Source organism: Sebastes umbrosus, chromosome 1, assembly GCF_015220745.1.
Source record: "Sebastes umbrosus isolate fSebUmb1 chromosome 1, fSebUmb1.pri, whole genome shotgun sequence".
Taxonomy (NCBI): Eukaryota; Metazoa; Chordata; class Actinopteri; order Perciformes; family Sebastidae; genus Sebastes; species Sebastes umbrosus.
The window spans coordinates 37,412,490-37,432,824 of record NC_051269.1 but is presented as its reverse complement, the minus strand read 5'-3'; the positions used below and the strand labels follow the sequence as shown (position 1 = coordinate 37,432,824).

Sequence of the window (20,335 nt, the reverse complement as noted above, 5' to 3'; positions counted from 1 at the left end):
TTCATAGTGATAAACAGAAACACATTTCAATTTGAATCATGTTATTAAGATGAGATAATCCTTTATTAGTCCCACAGCGGGGACATTTGCAATGTTACTGAATGTTAATACCACTTATATACCTTTAAACAGAGGATGATGTCATTCAAATTGCATTTGACAGAATTTATATCCTACATTTCAAATAATTGATCTTAAACGCTTTCAGAAAATGAAGACTGGCATAGTCCTAATAAATCCAGATATTTAAACATACCAGTACAAATGCTTCAACTCTAAAATAATGAACTTATTGCTGTGTGTTACCCAAATATCAGAGTTTCTATTGGCCCAAAGCTAACATGAGAGATGGGAGTAATGGACACAATATGCTTGTTTTATTGGTGCAAATGGTCCCCATCCGTAGATTTGCACTTTTTAATGATACAGCACAATTTAATAATATATAGTAAAGTATTTCACAGACTCCCTGACAGACCGACCCCACTTTGAGAATTACTGACATAATCCATCTTTGGTAATAATCCAACACCCTCAAAATCAACAGACCATGTTGGCTTGACATTGTACACGTTCTTCGTGGCAATATCTCATTTGCCCTGATCTATCACCACATGACGCTGGCTCAAATTTTGGAGATTAAATGATTAGAATTCCCATCAAGTTTCTATTTTCAATCCGATTATGTAACCGCACAAATCGGCTATGTAATGAAAACACATTACATCAAAGTATGAACGCAATCTCTGGTTTTGGGTTGTTTTTTTCCCAGATAAGTCCCTCTCGTTCATGCAGTTCTCCAAACTGCAGCTGTTTTCCTATCATGAGCAGCTCTACTGTAGAGTTGGAGGTCGCCTTGCTCAACGGCACCCCAGCAGTGTTTCCTCTTGTTCTGAAAAGCGCAGGCCTTCGAGACTACCGCTGCCCCCAATTTCAATCTGCTTGTGTAAGAGCACAAAATCAGCTGCGGAAAAAAACATGTTACATGATGCAACCTTTGACTTGTAGTGTTATTGCCAGGTGTATAAACAGGATGAGAAGGAACACTCTCTCTTTAAATAACCCAGCATGTCAGAGACACAACGAGAAGATGCCCCATAGTGATTAATAACAATGATACTTTATTTATGTACCAGCAAATCTGTTTTGCATTGTTTTTGACATTTCCCTGCTTCTAAGCCAGACACTTACAGTACAGTAGGATACAATATATGAATTCGGAGAATGTTTTCATTAAAGAAGAGCACATTTTTGAATAACATATTTACAAACAACTGTAAATAAACAAGATTAAACCGAACAGAAAAAAAGGAAAAGAAATTTACAGGTCTTCCAAGTTTTGTCACCGACGAAGCACAAGATGCTAGGTTAAGAAAAGACAAGTCCACATTACAGTTTTCAGTGAATCATGGGTCAAGTGCTACAGCAACAACAATGCAAATAGTAAATTGAATTTAAGGGATACGGTAACTGACAAACATAGAAAGATTAACTGATAAAACTGATGAGGACTGTTAGAAAAGATAGTTTCAGACATCACACTCGTTACGTCTCTAAAACTGAAAATAAGATGCCTTTGATTCCAGACAAAAATAACTTCACAGTGTAGTATAAAATAAACCCTTGAGTAGGTCAAAAACAGAACAAATTATTTGTAGAGACTGCGTGTACAGTGTCCTTACATACTGGATGTCTTCAAGTTACTGTCTGTCCACACTTAGCAAGAGTTTTAATGCAGTATGGCATGGCAGGCGACCAGACTTTGGGACATTTGTTGATGCAAAAACAGTGACCATTTTGAAAACATGTTCAAAAAACTATTGCAAAGAGGCCGTGTAGGTTCAGGAACTCTATTGCAGTTTTTAATATAAAGCTTCTGCGTGTAAAGCACTGTGTACTGAGAGAGACAGGGCAACCTTCAGCAGTAGCTCAGACAAAAGGCATTCATAAGGTTTAGAGTTGCATGGGAACCATAGAAGTGAAATCTGGTCCTAAGGATTTTCTCCTGCATTTACGAGGTTACTTTTTGTGTTTAATCCTGATTTATGATGCTGACTTTCCACACATGTTCATATAAATATTAATATATGACACAGGCTTGCTGTAGCATCGGATTCCACCACACACAGAACCTTTAAAGAAAGGAGAGAAACAGCTGCAGAAGTCACGTCAGAGAGAATGTGCTGAACAATCTGAGTCCTGGTATCTTTGTAGACCAGTGAGCTTCCTCCGCTTCATCCGCTGCATCCTTCTGCACGCTGTGTGGGGGGACGGACGCCGCCTCTGCTGCTGCTGCTGTTCTCTGGCGCCCTCATGTGGAGCTGTACAGGGCAATCTGCTGCACCTTGCCCAGCTGTGTCAGCAGCCGTTTCATGCGGTGTTTGAGCTGAGGCAGACGAGCCAGAGGTTCAGGAGGCTCCAGCTCCCCGGTGTAGTCCAGCCAGCTCTCCAGCACTGAGAGGAGAACCGAACAGAGGTGAGCACATGGTTACACACACAGCGATGGGTTTCTTTTACCACACAAAGACTCTTTCCTGCTCTCGAGGACAAACCACGTGGGAGTGTTTCGGTATGCTTGATCAGGCCAACCCAGGTGTGACGCAATCCTCACATGCATAACAATCTCTGGGCTGTTGCATAATATCACGAATCATTAAAAGCAAATGTGTTTTGACTCTGAACTGACCTAGTTGGATAGAAACTTAACGTTACCAACATGAAACAGTTGGCTGCTAACAAGCTGACATTACGGACTGATGGTCCACTGTTATAAGCAGTGCAATTTTTTAAATCTAATCTCAAAGTTTCCTAAATCTGCTGAAGAGACAAAGTTAGTAACTAGGTCAAGGCCACCGCAGGTCTTACCGTCCAGCTCCCTCTCAATGAAGTCCATCCTGTGCGAGACCTCGTCCTGGACTGCATCTATGTGATCCAGCAGGTTGATCTGTCTCTGTTGATGCTGCCTGCTGTTATCGACAGCCTCTCCAGGATCTCTTCCGCCTTCTTCCCTCGTCTCAGCCTGGGACCAAAAGCCACCCATCGAAACCTAAAGACAGTCAGGTGAAATCATCAGACAAGATTTTCATCCCAACCAGGTTGACCTCCTTTATACAAAAGCTTTCTGCCAAAGCAATGCACATCATTCATCCACAGCACACAAGGGATAAACAACCAAAAGTGGGCTGTTTTGTCATGATTGGTGGTCAAAAGGCTGAGTCAAATCCTCGAATCACAGTGATGTAATGTCGCCATGACAACTTACCTACTTCCAATTTAAAATGTTCTGTGGTCCACTCTATAATCAAGACGGTCTATAATAAAAGACTGTGAACATGCACTTTGGGAGAGAAGTCACTGATGACTTCCAAGGAACATTATTGTAAAAAAAAGAGCCTGAAAATGTGTTCCACTGACAGCAGGAGGGAGTTAAGAAGTTGAGCTTTGTAAAACTTGTTAACTACATTCAGTTGGGCTTGAAGCAGTAGTCGGCCATACACCGATTACATTTGCCCGCCAACCCAACCGTCATTTTGCTTTTTTATAGAAATAAAAACCCATCTAGTTCATTTTCACATGTCTGCACCCACGTTCATCAAACAAAAAAAAAAAGAAATTGTAAAAAACTAAGCGTGTTATCAATACATAGTCAGACGATGGACGCTGCAATTATAAATTGAAACTGAGGTCTCAGCACAGAGTAGCAGGAGTCACATTTCAGAGAGAGAGGACAGACGAGATGATGACGCAGGATTTGGTGTCAACGCGAAAGCAAATGCGCCTATTTGCAATTTTTCAGATTTAAACCAAATGCTAAGGCAACCATAACGTTAATGAGGCAATCTGTAAACTTTTGGTATGAAGAGGACGGAGCGACCACAGTCGGTGTGCGTGGTGCAACGGCACAAAGTGGAAATGTGCAGCCCTGCAGTGAAAGCTCGACCAGAGAGGCCGGGCACGCAGCCATCTAACGTTAAAGATCAAAGTAAGCGCTCTACATATATTGAGCGTCATCTTTCTTGTAAAAATGTCCGGTGTAATCGGTAACATCGGTGTTGTCACAAGTTTATTAAATTTCCTCACTGTACATTCAGCAGTATTAATCACTTCATATACATAATCTTCATTAATTCAAGATTGATTCTGCAACTGGTGCAGTATTTTGTTACCGACTGCAACAAATAAGGCATTCTGAAAATCCTACATTCTCTTCGCTTCTGGCAGACATCTTCTTCACAGCAACCACAACTGGGGTCATGGATACTGTAGTATATTCAACTTGAGAAATCATCTTTCTTCTATTTATAACTATGGTGATGTAAAGATTATTTTCCCAAAAAATCCTGTGTTCGTTTTGAGGGGCATATTACTAGTACTCTTTCAAATGTGATTTTACAAAAGGAAAAAATATTTCTAGAATGTTGCTCATTTCATTCGTCTATAGTGACGACTCTGGCTGCACTTTAAGTGCGTTTTCACATTAGGTACAATTGATCTGTACTGTGCCCGAGTACGATTGTACCCCCCTCTCCGCTCAGCTTTTACATTAGTAAAGTTGTTCCGTACCCGAGTAAACTTGCGTCATCACCCACGTGTATTTGTTTATGTTGAGATCAGCTGTTCTAGTGGCAGAATATCGTAAAACACTTCATTCAAACTTGACAGAAACAAAATAAAACTCACCAATACCGTCGTCGTTAGTCTCCAACATTCACCAACTCTGGTTTGGTTGAAATAAACTCTTATTTCACAGAGTTTGATGTGAAAATATGCCGACTCTACACGTTGTCTCCCCTCCCAACCCGTCTCTCTCTCTGCCCGCTGAGCAACTGAGCGGCTCTCGTTATTCGCAGACAGATCATTAAATCAGCTAAATAAAATAACAAACATCACTCAACCCCATCGCCTATTGTTTATATTTTAAGGAACCTCTCGCCTGCCTTCCTGCTGTATCATCCACGGCCGTGCAGTTCAGAGGATGAGATCGGCGCATGATGCATATACAGACATAGATTTGAAACTGTTTTATATGTATACAGATTTCGGAGGAGACCAGCGGCGTTGAAAAAAGCCTGCCCTTTCAAAACTACTCGCTAACTGCTAACGTTACTCGCATTAAATAGCAGTCCACTTCTGTGTTTTAGTACTGTTGGCTTTCACACCTGATGCGAACCGTACCCGAGGACACATGAACCGTAGTCCAGACCACCTTTTCACCTTTCACCCTAATCAATCGAACTGGACTTTGGGCACAAGTGTACCCGGATCCGGGCCCGGCCCCTAATGTGACAGCACCCTAAACCTCCTTGTCTGTGTGGATTGAGGCCTAACCTTGTTACTGGTGCTTGTTGATTTGGGTTTGTCCGTCTCCAGCAGGCTTCCGTAGCGCTGCTCCCGCTCCAACAGTTCCTCTGTGCTTCTCATGCTGTCCTCCAGCTCTGAGCCCTGTCGGGTCTCCACCACCAGCCTCTGCTCCACCGCCGGATAATACGCCCGCGGTTTCTGGTAGCAATGTTCAAGGGTAATGTACGAGTCCTGGAAGGATGGGAAGGGGGAGGAGGAGCAGGACGAAGAGGAGGTGGCAGCTGTAGCCGCCCGGCTCAGCTTCTCCAGAGCGTTGGACATTAAAATTTCACCTCGGCTCATGTCCTCATCGGGAGTCACAGGAGACGGTGCTGCGTCACTGCCACGACACGAGTCAGAGGCGAACCGTGACCTCTCCAAATGCTTCCACGGCTGCCGCCACAGCTGCAAGTCCGGGTGAGTATTGCTCCTGAAAAGCCAAAGGAAAGATTAGGCTAACATCACATAAAATAAAATTATTAAATAATACAAATATTTAACTAAACTGGGTGATTTGGAAAACAGTTTCTGTCGTGATCCACATTTAATTTGACTTCAGTAGATAACAGAAAAAACACCCCTAAAGCCTCCTCCTTTGTACTCACTGTAGGACGCTCATCTTGAGCTGCAGTCCATTGAGGATCTCTACCACGTGGTGCACGTCTCCCAGCAGCTGGTGGGTGGTGGTGATCTTCTTGGCGTTTTGGTGAGAGTAGTTCTCTTCCAGGAAGGACAAGCCGTACATGTGACCATTGCTCAACCATTCACGATCGTACCAGTAGCGCAGACTCTGCCTCTGACCTGGAAATAATGAACACATTGAAATGCAATGTTATTAAATGCAATGACTTGTTCAGAAATTACAAACTACAAAAGGTTGTGCAAGTAAAGCTGTTGAGTGATCCAGAGTCTCTCTTTAAGAGCGGGGCTGTGTCTGCTTGCTGGTGTAGTTGGTTGGTTGGGGTACGAGGGAATTATAGCATTCGTTAAAGGAACAGTGTGTAACATTTTGGGGGATCTATTAGCAGAAATGGAATATAATATTCATAACTATATTTTCATTAGTGTATAATCACCTGTTTTTGTTAGCTTAGAATGAGCCCTTCATGTCTACATAGGGAGCGGGTCTTCACGGAGTCCGCCATGTTGCTCCACCATGTTTCTACAGTAGCTCAGAATGGACAAACCAAACACCGCAGAGAGACTTTTGTGTTTTTACGTTACCTAAAGGCCACCGTAGTTCTCCGACACGCTTGTGAAACTGCGGTAATGTGAGACGCACGGTGCAAAACCGTGGTACCGCCAGCCGCCATCTGACTTCCGTTGCTCCTAAAGTAGTGTTATTATGGTGAAGATGGCCTCTGAGCGAGGCGAACCGCGTTACCACGTTTTTGCTCACGTTACCGCAGTCTTATAGAGAGGGAGGAGTAAGCTGAGGGGTATTCAGTTGGTTGCAATCTGCAACCACACCTTTGGATACCACCAAATCCTACACACTGTACCTTTAAGATGTGGAGTCTATATGCAAATACAGTGAGCAGTCCTACACCAGGCTGCACAGCAGACGACACAAATGTGAGGCAGCTTTAGCTTGGTGCACAGTACTAACTAAGTCAACAAAATATTTTGGTCTACAATTCTCCGTTTTACAGGCAATGTGTTTCACTCGCTCCGATCATGCATACCAGCTCACTCCTCCATCTTGGCAGAGTGTGCTCTTAAAGCAAGTCTTTTTTTGTCTTTAGCTAAAAACGGCAACTGTACAGCTATTTTTTTCCCCATTTACTGTGGACACACCATAACCCCCATACTCCTGTATTATTTAGGACCATGAAAAACAGGGGACAATACTTATAGCAAATTTAAAAAAAACACAATAAACCAAAAGGGAATCTGCAGCACAAACACTCTGTAGTTTCACTACACCGGAACCCAGTTTACTGTCTGATGTGGTTAACATTGTTTTCTTTTAGCAGGAAACAGTACAACGTTACGATGCATGAGAACATAAAATCCTCGGGCAAGATCAGCGTGAACCATCTTATTCTAAATATTGCGACTTTATGATAAATTTGGTATAGATAAATAAGTATATTGGGCGGTGAACTTCCGAATCACAATGTAAAACAGCATTATTATACAATAATAATGTCTGATGGTTATTTTAAAACATGTTTCCATAAAAATAATCACAGTCCACAGCGTCATTTTTCTTATTGTCCACTAGATGGCAGATAATACACTCAGCTTAAAAGGTGGTGGTGTGGCGGCTGGTTAGCTCAGTCGGTAGAGCGAGCGCCCATGTATCGCCAAGGCTCAGTCATAGCAGCGGTGGACCCGGGTTCGACTCCGGCCTGTGGTCCTTTCCACATGTCATTTCTCTCTCTCCCCCTTTCCAACACTCTATCCACTGTCCTATCAATAAAATACTTAAAAATCACCCCAAAAAATAACTTTAAAAAAAAAAAAAAAAAAAAAAAAAAAAAAGGTGGTGGTGTGTTTTTCCCCTCACCTGGTGGGTCTCTGCAGATGTAGCAGGTGTATCGGTCTGGAACATTGTCTTCTAACAGGCCCATGCAGGTGCCATGCTGCCAGCACAAACAATCTTCACACTGAGGGAAGGACACGGATGTTTTATATTAATGCAACCCTAAGACTAAAAAAAAGAAAGCTTGCAATACATTAAAAATAGACACGCAAAAACAAAACCAGCTCACCTGAATCATGAAGTCATTCTCTTCCTCCACCTCACAGATACATCGCACAATCTCTTGGTCACTTGTGTCCACAGCTCCAGAGTCCACGCTCAGGGGAGGCGTGGTGACGTCCAGATCCACCCCGAAGTCATCGTCGCTCCACCCACAGCTGTCCGTGGACCAGTCGCTGATGCTATCCTCATCTACAGTAACAGGGACAAAACAACTATTGTTTTTTCATGTTTTTCCTGGGACGATATAGCTAAATTAATATTCTTAAATTTTAGTTTTAATGAATATTTGTGGATTACAAGATGAATCAAGCCTTAGCAGCAAAGAACAGCTCAGGATTCAATCAACCAAGCGTTAAAATTGTGTCCCATTTGAGACAGCAGCCGGTTTAATTCTGCAGGTCATGACATGTGATGAGCAACAACATTTGAAAGCAGATAACTGGTGTGAAGCACATCAAACTACATGATAGATTGAATCCAGAGAGAAAAGAAGAATGGAGGGGAGAGGAAGCCATGTACAGTCACACAAGACAAACACACACACACACACAGTCACAGAGATACCCACCATCCACATGTATCTGCTGTGAGTAGCTGTATCCAGGCCTGCTGGGGAAGGCCTCAGGCTTGTGATTGTGTGAGGGGGGGAATTTGAGTGGCAAATTCAATTTGGACTGAAGACCCAATACTGAGATGTCAATATTCTCCTCACTACCTGTGTAGTCTGTTAATACAGGGAAGGGGGGGGGGAAGCAGACGTAGAACAAAATGTCAACTTTGGAAATGCTGAACAAAAACGGCCATCAGGAGGTGACAAACTGTGGCACAACAAAACATGGACAAATAATAGACTCAAGAACAGTCAGGGACAATCAGTTTGATAAAATCCATAGGGATGTCACGAGAACCGATACTTCGGTAACAAGTCGACGCCAAAGTACTAGTTTTCCTACAGCACCGTCAGGGCTTGAGACTAACGGCGTCCTGTCGTCCTGGGGACAGTAGAAAATGTGTTTGGGACGCAATAAACTCGCTATTCAGGGGACGCACCCTATTTTTCCCCTGATAACGCTACACTGTGAACAACAAATCCGTGTTGAAATCGGCGGGACGAGAGCTAGTTACCATTAGCTGTTAGCTCCGTGCAGGACTGTGCTGTTTCCCGGCTGCCAACAGCTATAACGTTAACTAGCTCTCGTCTTGACGATTTCAACACGGGATGTGCCATTAATTTACATTATGATGCGTTAACGTTAGCAGCCGGCAGGAAGCATAGGCCTGCAGAGCTAACGGCTAATGTTAACGCACTATGATGCGTTCAGGCTCTATTCAGTAAAAACGAGTATTGGGCGAAGGTAAATTCTAACGTTATCATGATGTGTTCAAATGTTATCTTGTAAAACGTAGTTGTTGGCGAGAAACATGAATAAATCCAGTTGTTTGAAGGAGATGTTTTCCCAGCAATATAAAACAGATAATAGAGAATATGACCCGTTTAACTTCATAACAAAAAACAGTATGCAAACAGTATTAAAGGCGTATGTTGAAGTACATGGGATTTATTGTTTTACTTTTGTTTTTTACCATAGTATCGAATTGGTACCGAGAATCATTGAATTTCACTGGTATTGGTATCGACTACTAAATTTCTGGTATCGTGACATCCCCAAAAATCCATACCGGGCCGTGTTTCCGGCCTTTTAATAGTATGAAATAACCAATAAGGAAGGTAACCTACAGTGTGTGTGTATGCCAAACATACTGTACGTACATATGAATGCTAACTAGGAATAGAGAGAACGGTGTTGGATTTGTGTTTGGATCAGTTAATATCAGTGCCACAACAAAATCTGGCTTTTCATCACCAGCACTGTCAAAGAGTTGTGGTAAACGAGAGCAAATGCAAGAAGCTATGATGTAAATGAGTTGGAGCTTTCTGATTGGTATAATGGAGTGACAGAGGCCAGCGACAGATGTGACACTTCTCCCACACACAAAGGCTCAGCCACCACACCAAGAGGAGTGAATGGAGTACTTTATGCTTTGCAGGCTAGCCGTTTCCACAATGTCACAGTGAGGCACATGCAGAGCAGCAGATATGTGGGGAGGCCCGATGCCAGCAGGGACCCCTTCTTACCAGACTTGGCCTTCTTTTTCTTCTTCTTCTTCTTTAGTTTAATGCGGAGGAAGTCCTTCTGTTTCGGCTTCTCTTTCAGTTTGTCTTTTACTGACCCTGGGGACCGTTAAGTGTCAAGAGTTAAGCCTTGTGTGTGCATAGCTTTCACAGCAGGTAACTATTAAAAATTGCACTGTAAGGGGTCGTTCACATGCTGCGTTTTTTTGCGCCCTCAAATCCATTGTTGTCGATGTAGATGCACGGAAGGCAAGCTCAAAAGCAAAAGCGTCATGGCGTGGCGTGCAAGCCTTCCTATGGCCCCAAAGAGTGAGAAGCATTACTACAGGCACGAAGGAAGTAGTAAAGTAGTAAAGCCCCCCTCTTACTTGATTGGATTGGCTGCCTGCCTGGGCAAAGTTTGACATTGACGAGCGGTGCGATTTCGCGCTTGGCGCTGAAAAATGTAGAACATTTTATCTTTTATGCGCGTCTAAAAACTGCAAGAAAAACGCGACGCATAGCTCCAAAAAGGAGTGCACATCAGGTGTGCCGTCTCCGTTTGATCGAGGACTAGGCGCCTACTTTTCAGGGCGCAATGGATGCGCCTGGAGATAAAAAAATAGTTCAACTTTTGGAACGCAGAAACATGCACCACATGTCATGTGACGAGGAACAACAAATCACAGCCGGCAGATATATTTTCTTTCCACTGTAAATATCAGTCTATGGTAAATATATCGAGGAGAAATTAATAATTTTTTAGTGCAGGACTACTGAGAACTTTACGATCTTTTCTTGCTTCACCCTTTCCGTACGAGGACGTCACAACATCCGGTTGAAATGTGAGCCAACCTGACAAAGACAAATCGAGCAGTAAAGCTACTGTGAGGGATTCATTGTGCTGGAAATCCATTTATCTTTGTTTTGACTTTGTTTACTTTAGTCAGTGAGGCTTACTTGTAAATTACAGCGACTTCATCATCATCATCATCATCGAAGTGCGCAGGTTTTGGTTGCTTAGTAACGGCAGGCATGACAGGAGCGCAACCTCCTAAGCACCTTGGATAATTAGTATTACCGCCTTGCGGTTGTATGCCTCCGCCAAGCAGTGAAGTTGCAGTTTACATCCATGTCCGTCCAAAATATCATCACTCCATCATTTTATCCTGTTAGACGTGTGAAACAGGCATAATTAGAACATGAATTCTTGAGTTGTGGCCAAAAACTTTTTTTGTGAGGTCACAGTGACCTTTGACCACCAAAATCTAATCAGTTCATCCTCGAGTCCAAGTGATAAAATTCCCTCCATGAATTCCTCAGATTTCGCGATCACGAGAATGGACCGGACGGACATACGTTTGTCCGTACGTACGGACAACCCGAAAACATTATGCCTTCAGCCACGGCATAATAAAAAGGATGAAAGCGGGACGGCTGCTGTTTTCCATGTGTTTTTAGACGCAACATGTGAACAGCCCCTAAGAAGGGAAACTAACAGTGAACAGGTAAAACTCTATGCAGTCATTTTCTCACTCATACTGAATGATACTGACCAATGTCAAAGCCGCTCTTATCTGAGTCCTTGTCCTGCTGCTGGCAGCCGTTCCTGTCCAGCTGGTTCTCCTTGCTCTTCTCCCTCAGCAGTGCCCTCTGCTGATGGCCCTGGGTGTTGACTGCAGGCGGGGCTGATGTGCGTCTGCCTGCAGTCTTCACCTCGCCCCGGGGAGCCGCGGCAGGCCCAACAGAGTCTGAGAAAAATCAAAGAAAAGACAAATATATAAGCACAAAACTCTGATGTTTTCGCATGGCTGGAAGTGCAATATTCACAATGCAGCCTTGTTTTAGACGTGTATCATTATCAATTAAAGCAGGTCATGATTTTCTGATTTTGTGGTTGCATAACATGCATTTGGTTTTTGAGCAATATATAAATAGCAGCTCCAGTTTCTAATAAAACTCTTTTTAAGTCACTTCAATTGGGACGGAAGGTAAACTAGAGAGGAACTCACGCATCGAGGCAGAGATGGTGCGCCTTCTCTTCGGGCCGTCCACGCCGGTGGCAGTAGCCTGTTTCTCAGAGGACCTGGTCTGGATGCTCCTGGTGGGGCTGTGGTCCCCGTCCGGCGGCGGCTCCTCGCCATGATAATATTTCAGGTGGTAGTGCAGCAGCTTGGCCTTACGGAATGACTTTGTGCAGCCGGGAGAGCTGCACTTAAACGGGTTGTGGTCGAGGTTGATGGACAGGACGGGGGGAGGTTGGTTTTTGATGACTCTGTACACTAAAACAAGGAACAACATAAGTGTAAAGGAAGTTCATCAAAGAATGCGAGTGATGACTGTATTTGTTTAATAAGCTTTGAGTTGTACTCACATGGTTCTCTGCTGAATCTGTTGGGGTTGTGGAAACCCTGTTTCCTTATCGCTGCCAAAGACAAAAGAAAGAAATTCATTTATTCACTTAAAGCCCCCCTCCAGTGTATTTTGGCATTTTTATGATATTTCATATATGAGTTATTTTCGGACAATGTTGATTAGCCACACTGTTTGCTTAATATTTATTTGACAAATAACTTTGAGAACTCAAAGATAAAAAACAAGGTTGTTGCTAAAACAGGAATGTGATATATGACTATAGCTGCATGTAGCTTCAGCTCATACATCATCCTCCAAGCTTGCGCAGGTGCACTTATGCTTCTTTGTATCTGAGTGGCAAACTATAAACGTCATTGTGAGCTAGGTAGTCAACTTATCTTGTATTTGACCTATTTTACCATACTTGTAGCATTATAGCCTTAGTTATCTATCTCTCTGTGTGGGTGTATCTGTTTCTGTCTGTCGAACACAAAATCCCACCAGCAGAATTAGCAGACTGACTGTGTCTCTCGATCGCTCACTTCTTTACCGTTTCCCCCTGGAGCTAAATTAGCAGAAAGCAGCCTATGCCGCACGCCGGTGTTGTGTCCGGCCACAGCGTACCGCAGGACGGATCACAGGCATGTTGCCCGCCGTTTGAAATGCAGTTTCGGGACGTTTTTGAGGTTTGTCCCAGTGTCCAGACCTATCTATGTCCCGTTAGAGAAATAAATGAATCACAGTGCAGACGGTGTAGTGTTGGTGTTGGGAGCTGACACGAAAGCGGCCAGTGCACCTCCAAAACGTCCTGAAACTGCATTTCAAACGGCAGATCTTGGCAACATGTCTATCCATCCTGCGGTGCACTGTGGCCGGCATGCGGCTCCACAATGCAAAAACAGCCAGACGGCTGCGTCGCCAGGAGGAGACAGTAGAGAAGAGAGCAAGAGATAGAGAGCGAGGGTGTGTTACACTAATTCTTGTCTCATTTGTGGTCTGATAAACAGTAAATTCATCAAATTCAGAGCCATATAGCTGTTTTCCAAGCTACTGTAGCTGCCTCCATCTAAACTGTTTTAAAAAGACGATGCAATCTGGTTGCCATGGTAATGAATTTCGTCTGACTATTAACAATAACCCCCATTCTCTGTTTGAGAAAGAACGTTAACCGAAAAACAGGAAGTAACACTGTCTGGAGGGGGCTTGAAAATGTGCCCAGATGCCGTGTGATATTCACATTTTCACAATCCTACAGATCCGATGACATTTCTGCTGATTGCTGATCATTAACACTTACGTTTCACAGGTTGGGGAGGCGGCACATCCGCTGCAGGCTGAGAGATTTCCGATTGGATGTTCGGCTTCTGCTCCACGTCTCTATTGGATTGTGTGGTTGTCATAGTGACGGGCACCTGCTCCATCTGTGCTGACGTCTGAGTGGGCAACTCTGTGTATGGCTTGGGCGACTCTGTATATGGCTTTATTCCACTCTGTTCTGTTTGCACCTCTTCTTTCTTTACCTCTCCATTTACGTGACACTTTTCCTCCTTTCGCTCATCGTCTTCTTCTACCTTCACCCCGTTTGTGAGTCCCGTCCCCTTTCCTACATCCCCGGGCTTGTTCTGGTCTGCTTGCTCTGATGTTTCCTCTTCCTGTTTGATAGCAGGTGCAGCATCGACTTCACCATTTGTTTTCTTGCTCTTCTCGTTTACAATCCCCTCTTCCCGCTCCTCCCGCTCCTCGTCCTCGCTGTTGCTGTCGTCCTCCTGGTCGGAGGTGCTGCGTCTGGCTCGCTTGTTCTTGGGACCTCCGTTCTCCTGAGGCCTCCTGTCTCTGCGGTTCGGGGCCCTCCTAACCATGTTCCTTTCAGAGGACCGAGTCTTCCCTCCACCAACACCACCTCTCTATTTGTAGGCAGGACAAAGAGAACGTTCAGGAAACCAGCAGAAAATGGCACTCAAGACATTGATTGATGTGGACAAAGAACATGGATGTTTATGTTCATCTATTTACCTCTTTAATAAAAGGCTTCACGTGGATCCCCTTCACTGTCTGGATAACGCCATCATAGAACTTCACAGTGTAGGATCCTGAGGGGGATAAAGGAGAACATGTTTTACACAAGGGACAGCTGCTAGTACGGTAGTTGATAAGCCACCTTTAAGGGCGGGTCCATCTGCGTTCTGATCCTTTTTTTTCAAATGGAAACGACCACTCAGGCGTTAGCAAAAAGCAGTGACGCAGGTTACCAAAGTAAGCTAATCGAAGCTAATCAATAAGGTTATGAATAATTCACAAAAACAGTCGTTTTTACATCGCAGAACATGGGAGGTGCTGGTCTACCGCTGCATCAATCGGCTAGTTCGTTTGTGTTCGTGTGTGACTTTCAGATGTGAACTAACGTGGCGTCCACACAGCAGTACATTGCTTAGCTCTCGTGCTGGTACTCCTACTGTCTGCTACTCCAAACTGGGAGCATGCAGACCACCATCTAAGTTACTGTATTTAACGTTAATACACTGACTATAAGGATGTATACAATACTGTACATGTAGCAGCGTCATCATGCAGAAACCCATGTCAAGTCACAAGGGAAATAGTTTTTAGAAGGGCTTTGGAAAATGTCATTTTGACACTAAAAAATACATAAAACATACATACATACTTTGACCAAAATTTGAATGTTCCTATTTTAATACATAAGGAACACCACTAGGAAGCTACAGAATTACATAAAAACCTTCCAAATAAATAAATAAATAATGAACCCACCCTTAAAGTTGTTCTGCTGTTAGTGTGATATATTCCCCTACTTAGAGTTGAGTTATTTATCTTCATAGTTTCTATTTGCTGTGCCAGTGAAAAAGTGAAAAAGCCATTTTGCTATTATTGAATGACTCAATGCCACACATTCCTCTTTGAATATAAAAGTGAAACTACTGTATGCTCCATGTTGCACAATCTTGTATTGAAACACACAACTTTAATAATCAGAGTAAAATATTTAACATCTTCCTCAGAGTTATTAGAATCCTTAAATTGAAATAATGGATCCATACATTTAAAACATTTTAAGATAGTTCTGCTCAAAATATGCTCAACACCTTAAGTTATTGATACTCACCATCTTTATTCACCGAAATGACCTTAGCGGGGTAGAAACGGCAGTCAGACCAGCTGGCCAGGACCTTGTCATTCACATGAAAGCACTGCAGGGAGGACAGAGACATTCGATCTGGGACATACTGGAGGCTTGTTGTCAAAATCTCACGGGGAGGTGGAGCTGTTAAATGCTAACAAAACCATCATTGTTGTAACATCTCTATCAAAAATAACAGTGCTCAAATTTTGCTCGCAAGTAAAAGTAGCAGATACCTATTTGGCATATGCAAATAAAACCCCAGTATAATGATTCAGATCCCATTTATGTAAATACATTATGGAACAAAGGCTAGAGGAACACAAGATAACCCACTAGTGGGGCACAACTTCCAATTTCTCTATGCAACACAGGTCAAATCAAGCGCAAACAGTGTTGTTAGCTTACAGGTTCAGGAGCGTCGTCCTGCAGGCCCTGCCGCCTCAGCTGAACCCTCTCCACGGGTCTCAGGTAGGGACTTGTCCAGTCAAACCACTCGTCGTAACGGTGGCTCCACTGGCGGTAATGGACCAGTACTTTTTCTTCGTCGTAGTCAACCTTCTCTATGTTGCCAGCATACCTACGTGACAAAATAAATTCAATAATAATACATGATTGGACAGGGGAGAGGTTAAAGTTCCCTGTCGTTTATTTCAAACATGTAATGAGGATGGCGAGTAAGCAAAAATGAGTGAATCTTGAAAAATGTCAAACGTAAATAAATTATGAAATAAATGATGTGCTGGAGTTAGTGCTGGGCTGCTATAATGTGATTACTGTTTTCAATTACAAATTCAGCACAGTTACCACCTCCAGTAACACACTGTCACTCTCAACATCTTAGGAGGTGAGCCGGTCTGTCCTTTAGCCAGGAGTTCAATAGGAAGGCAAATATCAACTGTGTTTTTGATGTGTCCATCAAAAGGACTGAGCTGACTGTCCCCTAGTCCTTTCAGAGAGGCTGCTCACACTGTTGTGCTTGTGACACCAATGTCACATGGTTAAGTTAAAAATCAAAACCTCTTTCCTTTTGGAACAATGACAATCTTTAATTCTATCTTTAGCATATTGCAACCATAGAGTGCTGCAGGAATGAATCCTAAAACCCAAAAAAGAGTTAGCATTTTAGCACTTCTGGTTCCTTTGTTGAATGGGTTTTTAGTTAGAAGCCTGAAATAAGGTCTGTGGTTAACACAAGCTTGAGAGACATTAATGTTTTATTCTATGATATAAACTATGTCGGTAAATATCCCACTCATGAATTTTGAAGCTTTTACGTGTCTTAAAAAAGGCCGTTGCGTCCACCTTTACAGCCTCTATGGACTGTCCCGAATAACATTTTTTGGGCTTCAAAGATTCGGTGAGAAATATTCGAAGGTATTCGAAGCTTTGTGGTGCAGCAGTCTGTCTGTCTCCATCTCCCCTGTTTTTAGTGCCGCTGCCGCATTACTGTACACAAACGCACCTCCAAACACAACAAAAAGTGATATCCGTCTGAGAATAACTAGTAATAGTAAATATTGAACATGAATAATGAATAATGTCGTGAGATGATTCCTTATTTCATGGGCAATTTGGGGATTTATACTTTATTATTACATACTTACATTACAAGCATTGGAATACTGATTTGGAGGTTGATTATCACGGCAATGGTCGAAGCTTTGAATCTTCAAAGCATTCGCGTCAGCCTTAACAGCCTTGTTGTGTATACTCACGCTTGTGCAACCGCGGTGTAGTTCGTTTATAGCCCAACGCTAGCTTTCTATTTCTGGCGATTGCATTCACGCTTCAAATCATAAAAGTGGTGTTCATTTGTAAAGATTATCTCGCTGAACAGAAAGTATAATTTTGCCACAGAGCTTATTTTCTGCAATAATGGAAAAATCCCGTTGGTTTTGTGTCGAGAGAACCAGGGCGATGCTAACTTCCTGGTTAGCCCACAAAAATACGCCATCCCTGCACCACTCTACTAACATGATTTATAATATGATTTAATAGTCACTGATGAAATTACTGTCTGTTATCAATCCAGATCAAAGGCTGCTTCATCACCAGCTGTTGTTTACTGGCATAGGAGTGTCTTTTTCTTAATTCTTTAGCGTTTAATATAGAGATACAGACCAGCTGACCCAGGCCCACAATGAAGAGAATGAGAGTTTATGGGGGAGGAGTGAAGGAAGTGAACATTTACAGGGATGGGGAGGAATGAGCGAGGCCATGACTCACCAGTTTTTGAGGCTGTCTCTGGCCTCAAGCTGAGCTCCCACCTCAAAAGAAATCCCTCTTCTGTTAGGGGGCGTCTTACTCATACTGCCCACATCAAGGCTCCCTTCCTGTACACACACACACGCACACACACACACACACACACATTAACCAAAACACATACCAATCAAATCTAAACCCATTTGACCTTGGGTTCACTACTGAGAAACACACATTGTGCTCAGCCAAGAACACAACATATGAGACTATCAAGGACTTTTACAGATAGTCAGCCTCCTCTCTCTCAGGTCATCACTAACAATTATTTTACCAGAAGACTGTGGCAAATCCCAGCTTTGCACCTGAGTAGCAATTTTGGTGTTAAAAAAGGGTCTCCCATTGTATATAATAATACAGTCTGGGGCTGGGAAAACATATTACCAGCAGAAACATACACAAGCTACAGATTACACATGTTGTAGAGTGCAACAACACGGTGTAATAAAGCAAGGGGACATATTACGGTGAGCCATGTACCTCAAAATGGTGATGAAATGTGTAACTAATACCAGATGTTCAGTGATCACTAGTTGAGACAGCATGTTCCTATGAGGATCTTTATCATAAAGAGCAATATTTAAGTATTATTTTACTCCCTAACAAGATGGCACAGGGAAAAAAGGTGCAAGAATGACTAAGATAATCATAGCTTTCCTACTGTAGCACCCACCAGTACAGTAGGCAGGCAATGATGCACCAAGCTAATACTCGACTGATGAACAGTGTATTTTGTCTTATATTGTCTCATCAAATACAGATCTGTAGTCTGCAGCTTTGCACCTGAGTAGCAATTTTGGTGTTAAAAAAGGCACTCCCATTGTATATAATAATACAGTCTGGGGGTGGGAAAACACATTACCAGCAGAAACATACACAAGCTACAGATTACACATGTGGTGCAATAAAGCAAGGGACATGTTACGGTGAGCCATGTACCTCAAAATGGTGATGAAATGTGTAACTAATACCAGATGTTCAGTGATCACTAGTTGAGATAGCATGCTCCTATGAGGATCTTTATCATAAAGAGCAATATTTAAGTATTATTTTACTCCCTAACAAGATGGCACAGTGAACAAAAGGTGCAAGAATGACTAAGATAATCATAGCTTTCCTACTGTAGCACCCACCAGTACAGTAAGTAGGCAATGATGCACCAAGCTCGACTGATGAACAGTGTATTTTGTATTAAATTGTCTATGCAGTTTAATCAAATACAGATCTGTATTCTGCAGCTTTGCACCTGAGTTAAAAGGCACTCCCATTGTATATAATAATTATAATAATAATACAGTCTGGGGCTGGGAAAACATATTACCAGCAGAAACATACACAAGCTACAGATTACACATGCAATACTTAAGTATTATTTTACTCCCTAACAAGATGGCACAGTGAGAAAAAGGTGCAAGAATGACTAAGATAATCATTGCTTTCCTACTGTAGCACCCACCAGTACAGTAAGTAGGCAATGATGCACCAAGCTAATACTCGACTGATGAACAGTGTATTTTGTCTTTTAAATTGTCTATGCAGTCTCATCAAATACAGATCTGCTGCTGATGCACAGCCCCTTTAGCTGAAATAAAGGGCTTGGTGGAGGAGTGGAGGAGGATATTCATGCATACAGCCTCCTCCTTTGTCATGCATATACACACAGGACAGATTGAGATTATCGACGCCTTTCATTAAAAGCTAAATAATCTACATTTTATATAATAAATGTCTTACTTTCGTGCAGGATATAGCTGAGTCGGTTCGCCATAGCGGAGGCAGTCTGGAGTTATTGGCTTTTCGGCGCAGCCTACAAACCGGATATCTCTGCACACTAGCGGCCCACGTGCTTTCTGCTCAGCCCATTTCAACGTATAGACACAATAGAAGACAATAGAAAAGGTCTCTTGTGTGATTATTCTTCTGCAGCAGGCAGATAACTAGCAAAGTATCAAAGAGTATATAATATTCAGTAAAAATGCAATATGTGGAATTAATTTGTGCATTTGTTATGGCCTGCATTAAGAGCCAGATAGACTATATAGCGACACATGCTGCAGCAGCACCCATATCTAGTTAGTGATGCCACAATTAAGAGTCAGGAAATAGATGATTATCAGTTAAAATTGTAACAAGAAACATCTTTTGCATGATTAATTTAGTCTTATATTGATATTTTACTGTAATAAACTAAAAACACCCTTCTAATGTTTTTTCCACGTGCATTTTTCTACTATATTTTAACACGTTCAACAAGGCTTCCTACTGTTGACCACTTCATATTCAGTAAAAATGCAATATGTGGAATTAATTTGTGCATTTTTATGGGCCTGCATTAAGAGCCAGATAGGTGATATAGCGACACATGCTGCAGCAGTAAACCCATATATAGTTAGTGATGCCACAATCATGAGTC

At 42.6% G+C, this 20,335-nt stretch overlaps 2 protein-coding genes across 4 annotated transcripts in view; both read right to left on the bottom strand.

Annotated features, from left to right (window-relative positions):
• The window catches only part of LOC119492355 (inositol hexakisphosphate kinase 2-like), a 1,011,171-nt gene that overhangs the window by 13,035 nt on the left and 977,801 nt on the right, over nt 1–20,335 (bottom strand). The window lies entirely within an intron of this gene.
• phf20a (PHD finger protein 20, a) overlaps nt 1,099–20,335 on the bottom strand; it is a 20,423-nt gene continuing 1,186 nt past the window's right edge. The window contains exons 2-18 of one of the 3 annotated variants that reach the window (XM_037773904.1): nt 19,657–19,772; nt 17,887–17,993; nt 16,066–16,237; nt 15,643–15,727; nt 14,532–14,608; nt 13,816–14,422; nt 12,538–12,588; nt 12,176–12,445; nt 11,720–11,914; nt 10,188–10,283; nt 8,619–8,774; nt 8,058–8,239; nt 7,853–7,952; nt 5,946–6,141; nt 5,329–5,770; nt 2,866–3,046; nt 1,099–2,454 (exon numbers count right to left, since the gene is read on the bottom strand). In XM_037773904.1, coding sequence (XP_037629832.1) covers nt 2,312–2,454; nt 2,866–3,046; nt 5,329–5,770; nt 5,946–6,141; nt 7,853–7,952; nt 8,058–8,239; nt 8,619–8,774; nt 10,188–10,283; nt 11,720–11,914; nt 12,176–12,445; nt 12,538–12,588; nt 13,816–14,422; nt 14,532–14,608; nt 15,643–15,727; nt 16,066–16,237; nt 17,887–17,969 — 3,036 coding nt within the window. In that variant the 5' untranslated portion in view covers nt 17,970–17,993; nt 19,657–19,772 and the 3' untranslated portion in view covers nt 1,099–2,311. The remainder of the gene's footprint in view (nt 2,455–2,865; nt 3,047–5,328; nt 5,771–5,945; nt 6,142–7,852; nt 7,953–8,057; nt 8,240–8,618; nt 8,775–10,187; nt 10,284–11,719; nt 11,915–12,175; nt 12,446–12,537; nt 12,589–13,815; nt 14,423–14,531; nt 14,609–15,642; nt 15,728–16,065; nt 16,238–17,886; nt 17,994–19,656; nt 19,773–20,335) is intronic. The other 2 variants (XM_037773816.1, XM_037773979.1) reach the window with 2 other exon arrangements.